Source organism: Lycium ferocissimum, chromosome 2 (assembly GCF_029784015.1).
Source record: "Lycium ferocissimum isolate CSIRO_LF1 chromosome 2, AGI_CSIRO_Lferr_CH_V1, whole genome shotgun sequence".
Classification (NCBI taxonomy): Eukaryota; Viridiplantae; Streptophyta; class Magnoliopsida; order Solanales; family Solanaceae; genus Lycium; species Lycium ferocissimum.
This window is the reverse complement of record NC_081343.1, coordinates 55,132,433-55,145,562: the sequence shown is the minus strand read 5'-3', so window position 1 is coordinate 55,145,562 and position 13,130 is coordinate 55,132,433. Positions and strand designations below refer to the sequence as shown.

General features: G+C 37.3%; 1 protein-coding gene across 1 annotated transcript; it reads left to right on the top strand.

The window, feature by feature from the left end:
* Nucleotides 1–1,305: 1,305 nt before the first annotated feature.
* On the top strand, nt 1,306–12,594 carry LOC132045592 (RNA polymerase II C-terminal domain phosphatase-like 1). Its single transcript, XM_059436181.1, has 17 exons — nt 1,306–2,067; nt 3,037–3,513; nt 3,774–3,984; nt 4,068–4,225; nt 4,315–4,385; nt 4,549–4,654; nt 4,806–4,889; nt 5,083–5,670; nt 5,772–5,835; nt 6,726–6,856; nt 6,957–7,010; nt 7,789–7,885; nt 9,076–9,311; nt 9,407–9,493; nt 11,199–11,264; nt 11,356–11,429; nt 11,786–12,594. Exons 1-17 carry the CDS (start codon nt 1,789–1,791, stop codon nt 11,895–11,897), a joined length of 2,895 nt encoding a protein of 964 aa, XP_059292164.1. The 5' UTR covers nt 1,306–1,788; the 3' UTR covers nt 11,898–12,594.
* The last annotated feature ends 536 nt before the right edge of the window (nt 12,595–13,130 follow it).

The window sequence follows — 13,130 nt, the reverse complement described above, 5'->3', positions numbered from 1 at the left end:
ATGGAGAACTGCTGCATAGACATAAGGTCGGGCATCTGCATATGAGTTGTGTGATGTACTTTGTAGCCTTAAGAATCTTTTGGATTAGACAAAATACTTGAGTACATTTAGCTTCCCAAATATGTTAATTTACCCATAATGAGCATGAACCCACTTCATCCATAGTCTATCATTTTTCAGGCTCAGGTTCCATAGTTATTTGTATATAGTAGCCTTATTCCAAGTTTCAAGGTTAGTGAAGTTAATCCCTCATATTTACTTAGGGTAGTACAAGGTCTCCCAAGCTAATGAAGTCTTCTAGTGGTCTTTTTTCATCTAGTCCACAAAAAAGTTTTGCATACAACAGCGAGCTTCTTTGTCAACCTCTCTAGCAAGACAAACACTTGTGACTGAAAAATCTGAATAAAAAAATAGTATACTCTTGATAAGAAGCTCCCTTTCTGCACCAATCATCTTATCCATCAAGGAAGTTGGATATATAATGAATAATTTAAATTAACATCTGATTCTCAATTGTGAATATATTATTTATAATACCCGTTGTGACTGGAAAGGTCTGAATAAAAAATAGTATAAGCTCTTGATAAGAAGTTAATGGTTCGAGTTAATGAATTATCGGTTCGAATGCCTGTTTTTTAGGTTATTGCACCAATCATCTTATCCATCAATATATATATTATCATTTAAGTATCTTGCTTGATTCAATATTAGGAGATGTATGGATATATAATGAATAATTTAAATTAATATCTGATTTTCAATTGTGAATATATTATTTATCAAATGCTTCTTTGTTGTCATCCCATAGTTTATTTGGGAGCAATAGAAAGTATACGGACTTCCACTAGATGAGGAGTTCCATTTTTTTGTTTTGTCGTGAAATGTGAAACCGATAACACACATTAGCAGATAACCCGTTTAATTGATATTTTAACGGTTCTTTAACGGTTTAACATGTCTATGAACTTATTCTTTAATTTAAACATACTGAAAACTCTAGTCGTAGTATTACTCTGATAGTTTTTTATCCTCACGTAACTAGTATGTCAAAAAATATACTCTAAAACCAACCGAAAGATACTTTAATTTATCATATTCTAAAACCGGGTTCCGGTACAGTGTACATTTTGTTGTTTTAATTACTTCTTTTTCACATTACATACGTGACGTAACTGAAGCACTTAAGGTAATTTCTATTCAACAAAAGGATCTAAGTAAATTCTTTTCCCCGAATTAAATAAATAACCTCATTAACAGCTATTTTTTTTTTTCCTTCTTCTTTTCTCTTATTTATATCATCATCAGCATAAGCATGTATGTGTAAGAGAAAGAGATATTAGAGATAGAGAGAGAAAAAGAGAGCGTGTTACAAAATTGACCTTTCACTCTCTGTGGAGATCTAGGGTTTCACAACATCGTCGTCATCATCTACATCAAAATCGTACTACAACTACTATCACAAAATTCATCTAAAAACCCTATACTTTTATTAATCTTCTCTTATTAATTTCTATTATACTGAAACAGCAACAGGATCAATCTTCATCACCATCATCTTCTATAAGAAACCCTAAAAATTTCATTCTTTTAGGTATTTTTTTTTTCGGTAAATCTGGTATAATCTGAATGAACTTTGTAAACGATGACGTTTTGATTGATTGATTTGATGAGATCTGACCTTTTTTCCCCCCGATTTTAAGCATAATTTCAAGGATCTATAAAAATTGAATTTTATTTTTTGTGATTCCAGAAAAGGAAAAAAAAAAAAAAAAAGAAGGGAAAGAAAAAATGTATAAATCGGTGGTGGTATTGTATGAAGGAGAGAGATTAGTGGGAGAAGTGGAATTGAACGGTGTCGTATGGGGGGAGAAGGTAATAAGAATATCTCACTATTCGCAATCAAGTGAGAGATGTCCACCACTTGCAGTGCTACACACAATTACTACTGGAAATGGAAATGGAATAAGCTTCAAATTGGAACCTACAAAATCATCAAAGACGCTGTTGAACCAAGACTCATCATCGCCGCTCTTTCTTTTGCATTCCACGTGTCTCAGAGATAACAAGGTATACTATACCCCATGTACCAAATTGAACTTGAACTTGACATAATTAAAATAAATTAACAAAACCCCTAATTGAATTATTTCCAAGACTGGTATGAAACAAAAAAGATCTATTTCCAGGACTTGAAATTCCAGAAAATTAAATTCTTGATTAAACAACTAACATACCCAGAGTAATCCCACAAGTGGGGTCTGGGAAAATTCTTGATACTAAATACTAAAAAGAAAAAATATGCTAATTGTAAGAACTGGACTCTGGATAAAGTGGACAATGAACGATGCTTTTTTGGATTGTACCCTTTTGTATGTTTCTTGAAGAATTTGGACTTTTAGACTACTATTCCTGGAAGATTGAAGAACTCTACTAGACTACATATATGTGAACTTAGTGACTTTAATGCTAAATGGATTACTTGTTTTGCTGTAAATAGGATAAGTACAAGGTCGAGAAAAAGGTTGATTAATGGATAGGGTTTTATTTAAGGTACAATCTGTCCATGTATTTATTGGACAAGCTGAGATTTATTTGAAGAGCTACTGAATATTAGGGAGATTACTTTTATTCCTGTGTTTATTTTGTAAATATTAAACTGAGATTTTTGCTAAAGGGGTCTGTATTCAAACTAGGACTCAAGAGTATTTGATGTTTTTTACAAGTGGTAGTGTTCGGATATGATGAACATAAAAAGTCTATTTTGGTTTTTTCTGTTAATATATAATGTAGAAGGTCTACCGTAGTTGTAACTTATCAACAAAAAAAGAAAAGGTCTACTGTAGTTGTTGCAAATAGACAAACATGCTGAAACTTTTCACAAATACATCTTCTGTGAATGTGCCATTTGTATCTTAGATTTTGTGAGACATCTTTCCTTTTAAACGTGGTATTTATTTGGGCTCTTTTTCTTTGTCTCTCTTTTAAATCAATTGCTTGCTTATCAAAGTTATTACTGCTTACGTTCTGTTTATGCAGACTGCAGTGATGTCACTTGGAAGAGAGGAGCTTCATTTAGTTGCCATGCAGTCTAGAAATATTGGCGGACAGTGTCCTTGCTTTTGGGGATTTAAGGTTGCATCAGGGCTTTATGATTCTTGTCTAACAATGCTAAACCTCAGGTGTCTTGGCATTGTATTTGATCTTGATGAGACACTCATAGTTGCCAACACAATGCGTTCATTTGAGGATAGAATAGAGGCCTTGCAGCGGAAAATAAATTCAGAGTCAGATCCGCAGCGTGCCTCTGCTATGCTGGCTGAGGTCAAGCGTTATCAGGAGGATAAAATTATTTTAAAGCAATATGCCGAAAATGATCAGGTTGTTGACAATGGAAAGGTGATCAAATCTCAGTCTGAGGTTTTCCCGGCGCTGTCTGATAATCACCAACCTATTGTCAGACCCCTGATTAGGTTGCAAGATAGAAACATTATTCTTACTCGTATTAATCCAATGGTATGTGTATGTTGTGTTCTGTCGTCTATACCTTGTTATCGTTATATTATTAATTGTGTCGTCTATGGTTCTCTGATGACTAGCTGACTACCAGATGTGCAATGCAAGTCATTTCTAATCCTACCTTTACCACTGAAAGGGTCCAGCGATTCGACTGCCGATTTCTCTCTTCCCTTTTTCTTTTGCATTAAACTGTTTTATGGTCTGAAGCTTTATCTTCCCTTTTTGGGGGATGCATGACAAATTCTGTTCCATGGCAGATCCGCGATACTAGTGTTCTCGTGAGATTGAGACCTGCATGGGAGGATCTCCGAAGCTATCTCACTGCAAGGGGTCGGAAGCGCTTTGAAGTTTATGTATGCACAATGGCTGAAAGAGATTATGCTTTAGAAATGTGGCGGCTTCTTGATCCAGATTCAAACTTGATTAACTCAAAAGAACTCTTGGATCGTATTGTCTGTGTCAAGTCTGGCAAGTTTCTAAACTACCTAGCTTTCACCAGGGCCATCATTCTTTTTCTCTTTAATCACTCATTTCCCGTGATTGTGTTGTAGGCTTGAGGAAATCTTTGTTCAATGTATTCCAAAGTGGAAATTGTCATCCTAAGATGGCATTGGTGATTGATGATCGCTTGAAAGTGTGGGATGAGAAGGATCAACCACGAGTGCACGTTGTTCCTGCATTTGCTCCATATTTTGCACCTCAAGCTGAAGTATGTACCGCATTCTTTTTGTGTTTTCCTGAGGTGTTGATCTATATTGTATGTTAACATTCTGAAGCACTTGAAAAATTATACTGTAGGGCAACAATTCTGTTCCTGTCCTTTGTGTTGCCAGAAATGTAGCCTGCAATGTCAGAGGTGGTTTCTTCAAGTAAGATTTTAGGAGATCCTAGAGATTACCTGGTGTCAATAATCTTTGTTGTCCAACTTATTTTATCTGATTTTATTTAGATTTGGTTTTGTCTGTCTGGGTCAGTTTCTTTTATCTGATTGTAGCTAAATTAGTTTCACTTACTTGGCCTGACTTTGTGCAGAGATTTTGATGAAGGCCTATTACAGCGAATATCTGAAGTTGCATATGAAGATGAAATTAAGCAAGTTCCTTCTGCGCCTGATGTTAGCAACTATTTGATTTCGGAGGTTTGTGAGAATGATATCTAAAAGTTTCCATTTCTCTTCAAGGACTGATCTTAGCTTTTTATGATTATCTCCAATATGGATGATAAAATTTTGCGCCCGTTTAACAAAAAATTTATGAATATTGTATGAGAATATATTATTTGCTGGGCAGGATGATCCTTCAGCTGCAAATGGGAATAAAGATTCACTTGGATTTGATGGAATGGCTGATAATGAGGTCGAAAGGAGACTAAAGGTACAATATTGTTATGTTTGAGTTCTTATACTCAGTTTAGGTATGTGTATCCACATTTTTCTTGAAGTTCAGAAGCGCTGGATGTGGTTATTCTGCTCTCTCTTGATAGTTCATTCCCGTGGACAGTTTATTTTGCTTCTAGCATGTAGTGACAAATGCTGTAGTGTAATATTTAGTTATATTGACCTTTCAGGAAACAATGTTGGCTTCAGCAAGTGTTCCGTCTCAAGTGACAAATTTGGATCCAAGACTTGCACCAGCTCTCCAGCACCCTGTCCCACCTGTTATTTCACAACCAACCATTCAAGGGCCAGTGGTGTCTTTTCCTGCTCAGCATCTCCCTCAAGTGACTTCTGTAATTAAATCATCAGTGACTCATATAAGTCCTCAGGATACAAGTTTGCAAAGTTCTCCTGCTAGGGAAGAGGGTGAGGTGCCAGAATCTGAATTAGATCCTGATACAAGGAGGAGATTACTTATATTGCAACATGGTCAAGACACGAGAGATCAAGTAGCAAGTGAACCAAAGTTTTCTATGGGGACTCCTCCATTACAAGTGTCTGTACCACCTCGGGTGCAGCCACATGGTTGGTTTCCAGTTGAGGAAGAGATGAGCCCTAGGCAACTTAATCGAGCCTTACCTCCCAAGGAATTTCCTTTAAATTCAGAGTCTATGCATATTAACAAACATCGGCCTCCTCATCCGCCATTTCTTCCCAAAATGGAGAGCTCTGTGCCATCTGATAGAGTTCTTTTCGAGAGCCAGAGGCTGCCAAAAGAGGTAAGTTATCTTTTCGTTAGTGCCTACAGCTTTGAAAATTCATTTATCATGAGGAACTTATGGCTGAACTGTATTTTGATTTGTTGCTGTTCTTTTTCCAGGTAATCCCTCGGGATGACAGGATGAGATTTAACCAGTCACAACCTAGCTTTCATCCCATGCCAGGTATAGTCATGAACCATGCTTGAGAACCGTCATGTAAAACTTTCCTAAGCATTTTGAATCTTTAACTTGACAGTTTGTAATTGTTATATATGTTGGATTAAGACTGTCTTAGTTTTTCACTTTTCCTTCAAGTTGCTATCTGAAAGCTTGTCAAGTACTGGAAATTTTGTAGTAATAGATTCTGTAATTCAATAATCCTCGTCAAACTCAGAAGTGGAAACAGTTGAGAAAAATACAAAATGGGTGGCTGCTCTACACGAGATTACAAAGTTTGTGGAGTATGACCTCTTATAACACCAGAGAAACAAAACTAAGCAGTATGGGCTCGTGCTGAGTACTTTGGTTTAACCTTAGCCTCCTCCCATATTTCTTCCTTAATGGAAAGGAAATATGATTTGGTTTTAGGGTGCATCTTTCTGCATAGGTTTATACAACAACTAAGCCTCGCCCAAGCCCTGGTGGGCAGAGTTACCTGGTACCTATGATGGGGTGGGAGGTAGCCATTATTCCGTGGAATTAGTTGTGATGCGTGCAAGCTGGCCTGGATACAACGGTTATGAGAAAAACAACTATGCCTCAATCCCGAGCAAGTTGGGGTCAATTTTATGAATCCTCGCGGATGATGTTTAGGTTTATCAGGCTTGAAATTCTACATGCCCATGAATAGGTGATGTAGATAATATCGTCAGTGCTGATCTAATAATACTGTTTTTAATGTGTACAAGCTAATTAACTGCACTTTGTTTTCTAATAAAACAAACACAGGACAATTGAAAAAAAAGGCAGATAACAGACTGTTGATGCAACTCTGTGATGTCATTGGACGAAAATATGAGACGAGCTTAATCTCTATTCAGAAAATCATGTTGTTGACAATTCTAGTTTCACAGGTGAGGAAATCTCCTTGGGTCGGTCATCTTCCAGCAACAGGGATCTTGACCTTGAACCTGGACATTGTGATCCATATTTAGAAACACCTGCTGGAGCTTTACAGGATATTGCATTCAAGTGTGGAACAAAGGTACTTCTTCCCCTATGCCCAGTCAGCAGGCAGCACTAACATGAAGTTCTCACCCCTCCTCTTAGTGAGGTCTCTGAATGCTTATGGCAAATACATGCAGGTCGATTTCAAATCAGGTGTACTTTCAAGTCCGGAACTGCAGTTCTCCTTGGAGGTATGTTGAGCACATATATCCCCTATCTACTATTCCAATGAGCTTTATGTCTCCCCTCTACTTAATGAAGCATGGACCACAATCTGCAAGTCTCTATGAACCTTGTTGTGTCTCGCTTGTGAGCTCTGTAAAGCCATTTTTCAGTTGCATGAATGTCGACGCTTCTTGTGCTTGTAATTTCTCACCATCAGTATTGTTGGACAACAACAACAACCCAGTGAAATCCCACAACGTGGGGTCTGGGGAGGTTAGAGTGTACGCAGACCTTACTCCTACCAAGGTAGGACGGCTGTTTCCAAAAGACCCTCGACTCAATAGAAAGCATAAAAAGAGGTCAGATAAGGCCAAGAAATTCAAAGCGATATTGAAATGAAAATAACGAAAGCGACTAAGCCATGATGAAGCAGTTTGCAAAGGAATAGTTAGCTATCACAGATAAAATAAGATAATCAAAGTACAAGAAATAACAGTAGCAGAAATCAAAGCACAAGAAATTATAGCGCGATAATGCGACTACTAATATGCAAGGATAAACGAGACTATCTACTAGCCTTTTACCCTAATCTGCGTCCTCCATACCCTCCTATCTAAGGTCATGTCCTCGGTAAGCTGTAACTGGGCCATGTCATGTCTAATCACCTCTCCCCAAAACTTCTTCAGCCTACCCTTACCTCTTCTGAAACCATCAGTATTGTTGGACGAGCTTCCTATATGATTTCCTGCAATTTTTTTGCTAAGTTCTAACCATCTTATTGAGTCATGGTTATTGCTTGTATAGGTGTCGTTTGCAGGAGAAAAAATTGGAGAAGGATTTGGCCGGACGAGAAAGGAAGCACAACGACAGGCTGCTGAGGAATCTCTTATGAATCTGGCTGGTAAGTTGTGTTGTTGTGTATCATAATTGACAGTAGGAAATGATTTGACTTGTTCAAAAGTTGGCATTACGTGATTAGATTCCATCATCTTGTATTAGCTAACCAATATGTACTTCCACAGTTATAGAGTGTACTTTGAGCAACCTGATGATAGAGTAAAGTCTGAACCGATGCTGTTATTACTTGGAATTATGAGTACCCCTGTGCAGTCTTTCAGAGGATTGGGATTTATCATTTTATGCTGAATTTGAGTTTGTCTATAAGATTTCTCAGTAAATGATGCCACTTAACTGTGACATTTTGCTGTGGTGAATTTCGTTTGGTCTATTGTGAAAATTATTTGAACTTTTTGAACTTTGAGAGTAAGCTTGAAAAGCTCTGGTGGGAATAAAAAGAGTCATGCTAAATGTTTTCATGTTGCTGTAAAGTTCAACTTTTCCTGCTACTTAGTTCTTCGTTAGGCTATATAAAAAACAAAAACAAAAAAAAGTTGTTTGTTGGGTTGTTACTCCAATGTAAGCACTGCCATTTATATACTTTATTATCCAGCTGGTGTTGACCTTTATCACTTGTAAATGGGCCTCACATCATCTTCCCCTCCTAATTAAATAATGTAAACAAAGGAGGTTTTGCAGTATTTGCATAGGTTCTGCTTTTTCCTTCTCTCAACGAGTCATCCTTCTAATGGTGTGCATAACGCTTCAGTAATTATTGTATAAACAACGTCTGTGGTTTTTGGTGACCAGTCCCTTCCCCGAAAGAGGACTCAGAAAGAGGAGAAAGTTTCTTTCTTTGACAGAATAGTTAGTGATCACATTGCTTCATTTTGTACTCAAGACATTTTTATGTTGATTATGTTGATATTAACTGTTGAATCCTTGTGTTGACTTTTAAGAGAGATCATAGTTATCTAACTGTTGCCTAATTTGGTATAGATATAAATTAGCCACAAGATACTGTGGTTGGAGAGGATTGGGGGGAGGGGGGATAACGAAGGGATAACGAACTATCTTTGCTCATGCTGAATAAGCACTCTACTAGTCTTATTGGGTGCTTAGTGGCAAAGCAGAGGGATGTTTCTTTATTAGCAGGCCATATGCAATAACCATGGATTCTGATGTTCATCGTGGTCAGATGTTATGTTGCCAAATAAGTGTGATGATTCTGACATTTTCATGTTGCTTTTACAGACAAATACTTGTCACGTCTCAAACCTGATTCCAGTTCCACACTGGGTGATGGATTTAGGTTTCCAAATGCAAGTGATAATGGGTTTATTGACAACATGAGTTCTTTTGGGTATCCATCATATCCGAGGGAGGATCGTGTCTCACATTCTTTTGCATCAGAGCCCCCCAGAGTGTTGGATCCAAGGCTTGAGGTTTTTAAGAAGTCAGTGGGTTCAGTTGGCGCCCTAAGAGAACTAGTAAGATTCTATAAACTTGCTATTTACTGTGCCTTATTTACCTCAGTTTTCCTTTGAGGTCTTGGATTATCCCATTGATTTTTTTGATTCTTCAGTGTGCGATTGAAGGACTTGGTTTGGCATTCCAAACTCAGCCTCAACTCTCAACTATTCCGGGCCAGAAAAGTGAAATATATGCCCAGGTTGCTATTTACTTCCCTTTCTTCTTTGCTATTGCTGATTAATTGAACAAATGCCTAGCTGTAGTTTTTTTTCTTTTTTTGATTAGTAATCAAAGATTTTATAAATGTTTTCAACGAAGCCAGGGCGAGAAAACATAACTACAACTTGGCAGATACTCTATTGTATCTAAAGTTGCATCAACGTCCTGTACAATAACCAGGTTGCACCAGAACGCTAGCAAAATAATACATCTTTGTTTAAGCCTATGTAAATTTCTCCTATGGCTTTCGAATTCTTTACATCTTTTCTGACTCATGATTTAGAGGCGATATACCATTTATTATTTTGCATTATTTACTGCTACCTTGTGCTTCATTCGCGTAATGGATCTGGGTCATCTTTTATCCTTTGCATTTAGTTTTCTCTCTCTCCCTTTTTAATAATCACTAAGCAAAATATTTTATTAATTAAGGACGGCATCAAGTGTAAGCTTCACGCTTGAATACGTGAAGCAGAAGTTCAAGAGACAGTCTCCCACTAGCATGCTTTCTGTATTTATTCAAATTTACACGAGGATGCTAGTAAACATAACTATTGAACTTAAATTTGCTGATGGCTTCTGGTTTGTTCTCCAAAATCTGCTATTTCTTTCTTTCCATATCGTCCAGAGAATATGAGCATGTAATGTTTTCTATATCCTCTTTCTCTACATACTCTGAGCCTCCTACCTGCAAGGGTGGCTCAGTTGGTTGAGCATGGGGCTTTCATAATGGAGGTCTCAGGTTCGAAACCCCCTACCTACGACAGTAGGGGATTTGCCTTCTGGGTCGAGCTCGTCGCACCGGGCTTGCCTAGTACGGGTGACCTCTTCTGTGTGGTTTGCAAGCTACTGCACAGAAGCTGGGTTTACCCTGTGCGCACCCGAAGGGTAGCGGCTCTGGGTTCCCACGTCATCAAAAAAAAAAAAAAAAAAAAAAAAAAAACTCTGAGCCTCCCACCAGCAGCCCTTTTTTTTTTTTTTTTTTTTTTTATATATTGAAAGCCACCATTGTGGTCGAGAGGGAGTTAGGCCTTGACCCCTTACTAAGAAGTCTTAATCTCCAGCTTTTAAATAGCTCCTTGGTCGATCTTGGCATTGTCCATTTGACCTTGGAAACATTTTTGAAACTGTGTCACACTTGAATTTGACTGTTTTCCCTCTATTTCCTCCTCTCATAGATGCATCTATTGATGATGAATAGCCTAGCTTTTGCAACTTGTCCTGTATCAAGCAAATATCCATGCGCTGCCAGCTAAAAATAAAACTATCTACCTTGTGCTGTGTACCACTTCAATATTTCTCTGTGGCTTACTGTTCTGGTACTTCTCTACTGTTAGAGCTCTGTAGCAGGATGTTACTGTAAATTCACTTTTCTTGTCCTGCAACAAGAGAAAAACTTCGCATTTGGTGCTCTCTCATGTAGGTTAAATGACATTTTCTGGAAAGCAATTTTTGCTAAATATCAAGTTTGATATTAGAAATTCTTTGATATTAGAAATTCATATGTTGATGGTTGGTGAGTGGAGGTTAGGTTTATAATTTTTGTTGGCAAAGTAGTGATTCTCATAGTTTAAAGAGACAAGTCTGCACTTAAGATGGCAGAGTTATCATGTCTATGGAGTAACTATTTTTACCTTGCTGACATTCTGCTTGCTTACTTTTGTTTATTGGTAATCACGTTGCAGGTGGAAATAGATGGACAAGTATTTGGCAAAGGAATTGGTTCAACATGGGATGATGCTAAAGCACAGGTGCCTTAGTTTTTAGAGACTACGTTTTTAATTTCTTTGATTGATTCTCTCTTTTGAGTTAAAAATTTGGGCTGCACATTTGTTTCTCTAGGCTGCTGAAAGGGCTCTTGTTGCTTTAAAGTCAGAGCTGGGTCAGTTTTCTAACAAGCGTCAGGGTTCTCCGAGGCAAGTGATTTCAGCCATTTCACTTTTGATACTAGACTAATTTAATGTCCTCTATTTGGAAGGTGAATTTTCCTGTGGCCATCCAGAGCAAACCTATAAGTGGAAATGTTTTTTGTCAGGTTTTGGGGTGTGGGGGTGGGAAGGGGAGGTGTTATAGTCAGATTCTTCTGAAATTTGTCTTTTTGCTGCCATCTGTTCCTAATCCCCTTAGGATCTTTTTGTTTAAGGGCAGGAGGTTTTCTGGTGAAAAGTTTTTCTATGTTTTGGAGTCATGTTCTCCATGGCTTTGTTTAGCCACACCAGTATTAGCTTCTGATTGTTTCTTTACATGCATTTAATGTTGCTCTTTGATCCAGGTCATTGCAGCAGGGATTTTCCAACAAAAGATTGAGACCTGAGTATTCTCGGGGTGTGCAGCGAGTACCATCTTCTGGTAGATTCCTGAAGAACCCTTCCGCTATGCCATGAACTGTATATATAAAGATTCTTTACCTCTGCTTGTACATCAACCGCATAGAGATTGTAACATACATCGGAATATCCGCCACCGTGATTTGTGAAGCCAATTGGGATCTTTGCTACGAATCGCTGTCCTTGCTGTTCCAGCTCGACGATATCCAGTATACGCTCCCACAATAGAAGCAAGTCTCTGGACTGATAGAGAAAAATTGAATCACCCTTTGGGAGCGTAGGTGGGGATTCTTTGCCATTTGCAGGCAGCTCAAATCTGTAAACTGTGGATGTCCTGCTATTTTTCACATGGTTTTGTGAGCTTGGAATGATGTTCACTTCTTTATTCGAGATGCCGTCAATAAGCTACATACTTGGGGAGTTCTTGCATGCATTGAATTCCCTTTTTAAACCTGTATTTTGATAGGCAAAATGGCGGTGGAATGTAAAGTTGTTTGGCTATGTCCAATTGGTTCTTGAGGATACTTCAATTTTGACGATTTCATAGCTAGTTGAGTATATGATTGACCTTTTTTTGGGGCTTCCTCTCTCCTTGTTTGGATTCCAAAATAGGATGAGCGGAAAATTTTGTTAGGCTGTTATTAGCTTTTTGTAGTCTAATTTTTGCATTTTTTTAGTACTCCCGAAGTACAAATTACTGTCCAGTGTAACCTTCGCCAATTGATGAATGCAACTTTTAATTTTTTGCACACAATCTACCCAATTGTGATTTTCTTCGGGGTACAGAGAGGTGAAAACTTGAACGATAGCAAGTCAAATGAAACTGAGAAAATCGAAGCAGACTTATTTTTGAATATTGTGAGTTCAGACTTCTGGAGACATTCTATATGTAGAGGAAAAGGAAATAAATGATGAAAAGTGAAGAGGAAATATATAAACTGGGAAAGGAACTTAAACTGAAGGTTGTTTTGGATTAAAAGCAAGTGAGATATCTTCTAATCCGGTAAAATACGTATATATACATGTTATAAGAAATATTTACGAATTGTGATGATAGTTTTTCTTATTTATAAAATATAATGATATTTTACAAAACATGACGGATTTTCATATATTTTTTATTTATTTTCAGAAAATATTTTTTAAAAACTAATTTTTTTTAAAAAAAAAATTTTAAAAATTGTTTTGAACTTTTTAAAAGAATTTATATTTTTTTTAAAAAAAAAATTGCTCAAAGGCCTAAGAAAATTACCTTAAATTTTTGTGTATGAAAGCTGTATGGAAAATGTG

Bases quoted from the DNA above. Each gene is read 5' to 3' on its own strand.
- LOC132045592 (XM_059436181.1), top strand. From the start codon at position 1,789: ATGTATAAATCGGTGGTGGTATTGTATGAAGGAGAGAGATTAGTGGGA. The intron at 4,226-4,314 runs GTATGTACCGCA...ATTATACTGTAG, and splicing joins ATTTTGCACCTCAAGCTGAA to GGCAACAATTCTGTTCCTGT. The intron at 5,836-6,725 runs GTATAGTCATGA...CTAGTTTCACAG, and splicing joins TAGCTTTCATCCCATGCCAG to GTGAGGAAATCTCCTTGGGT.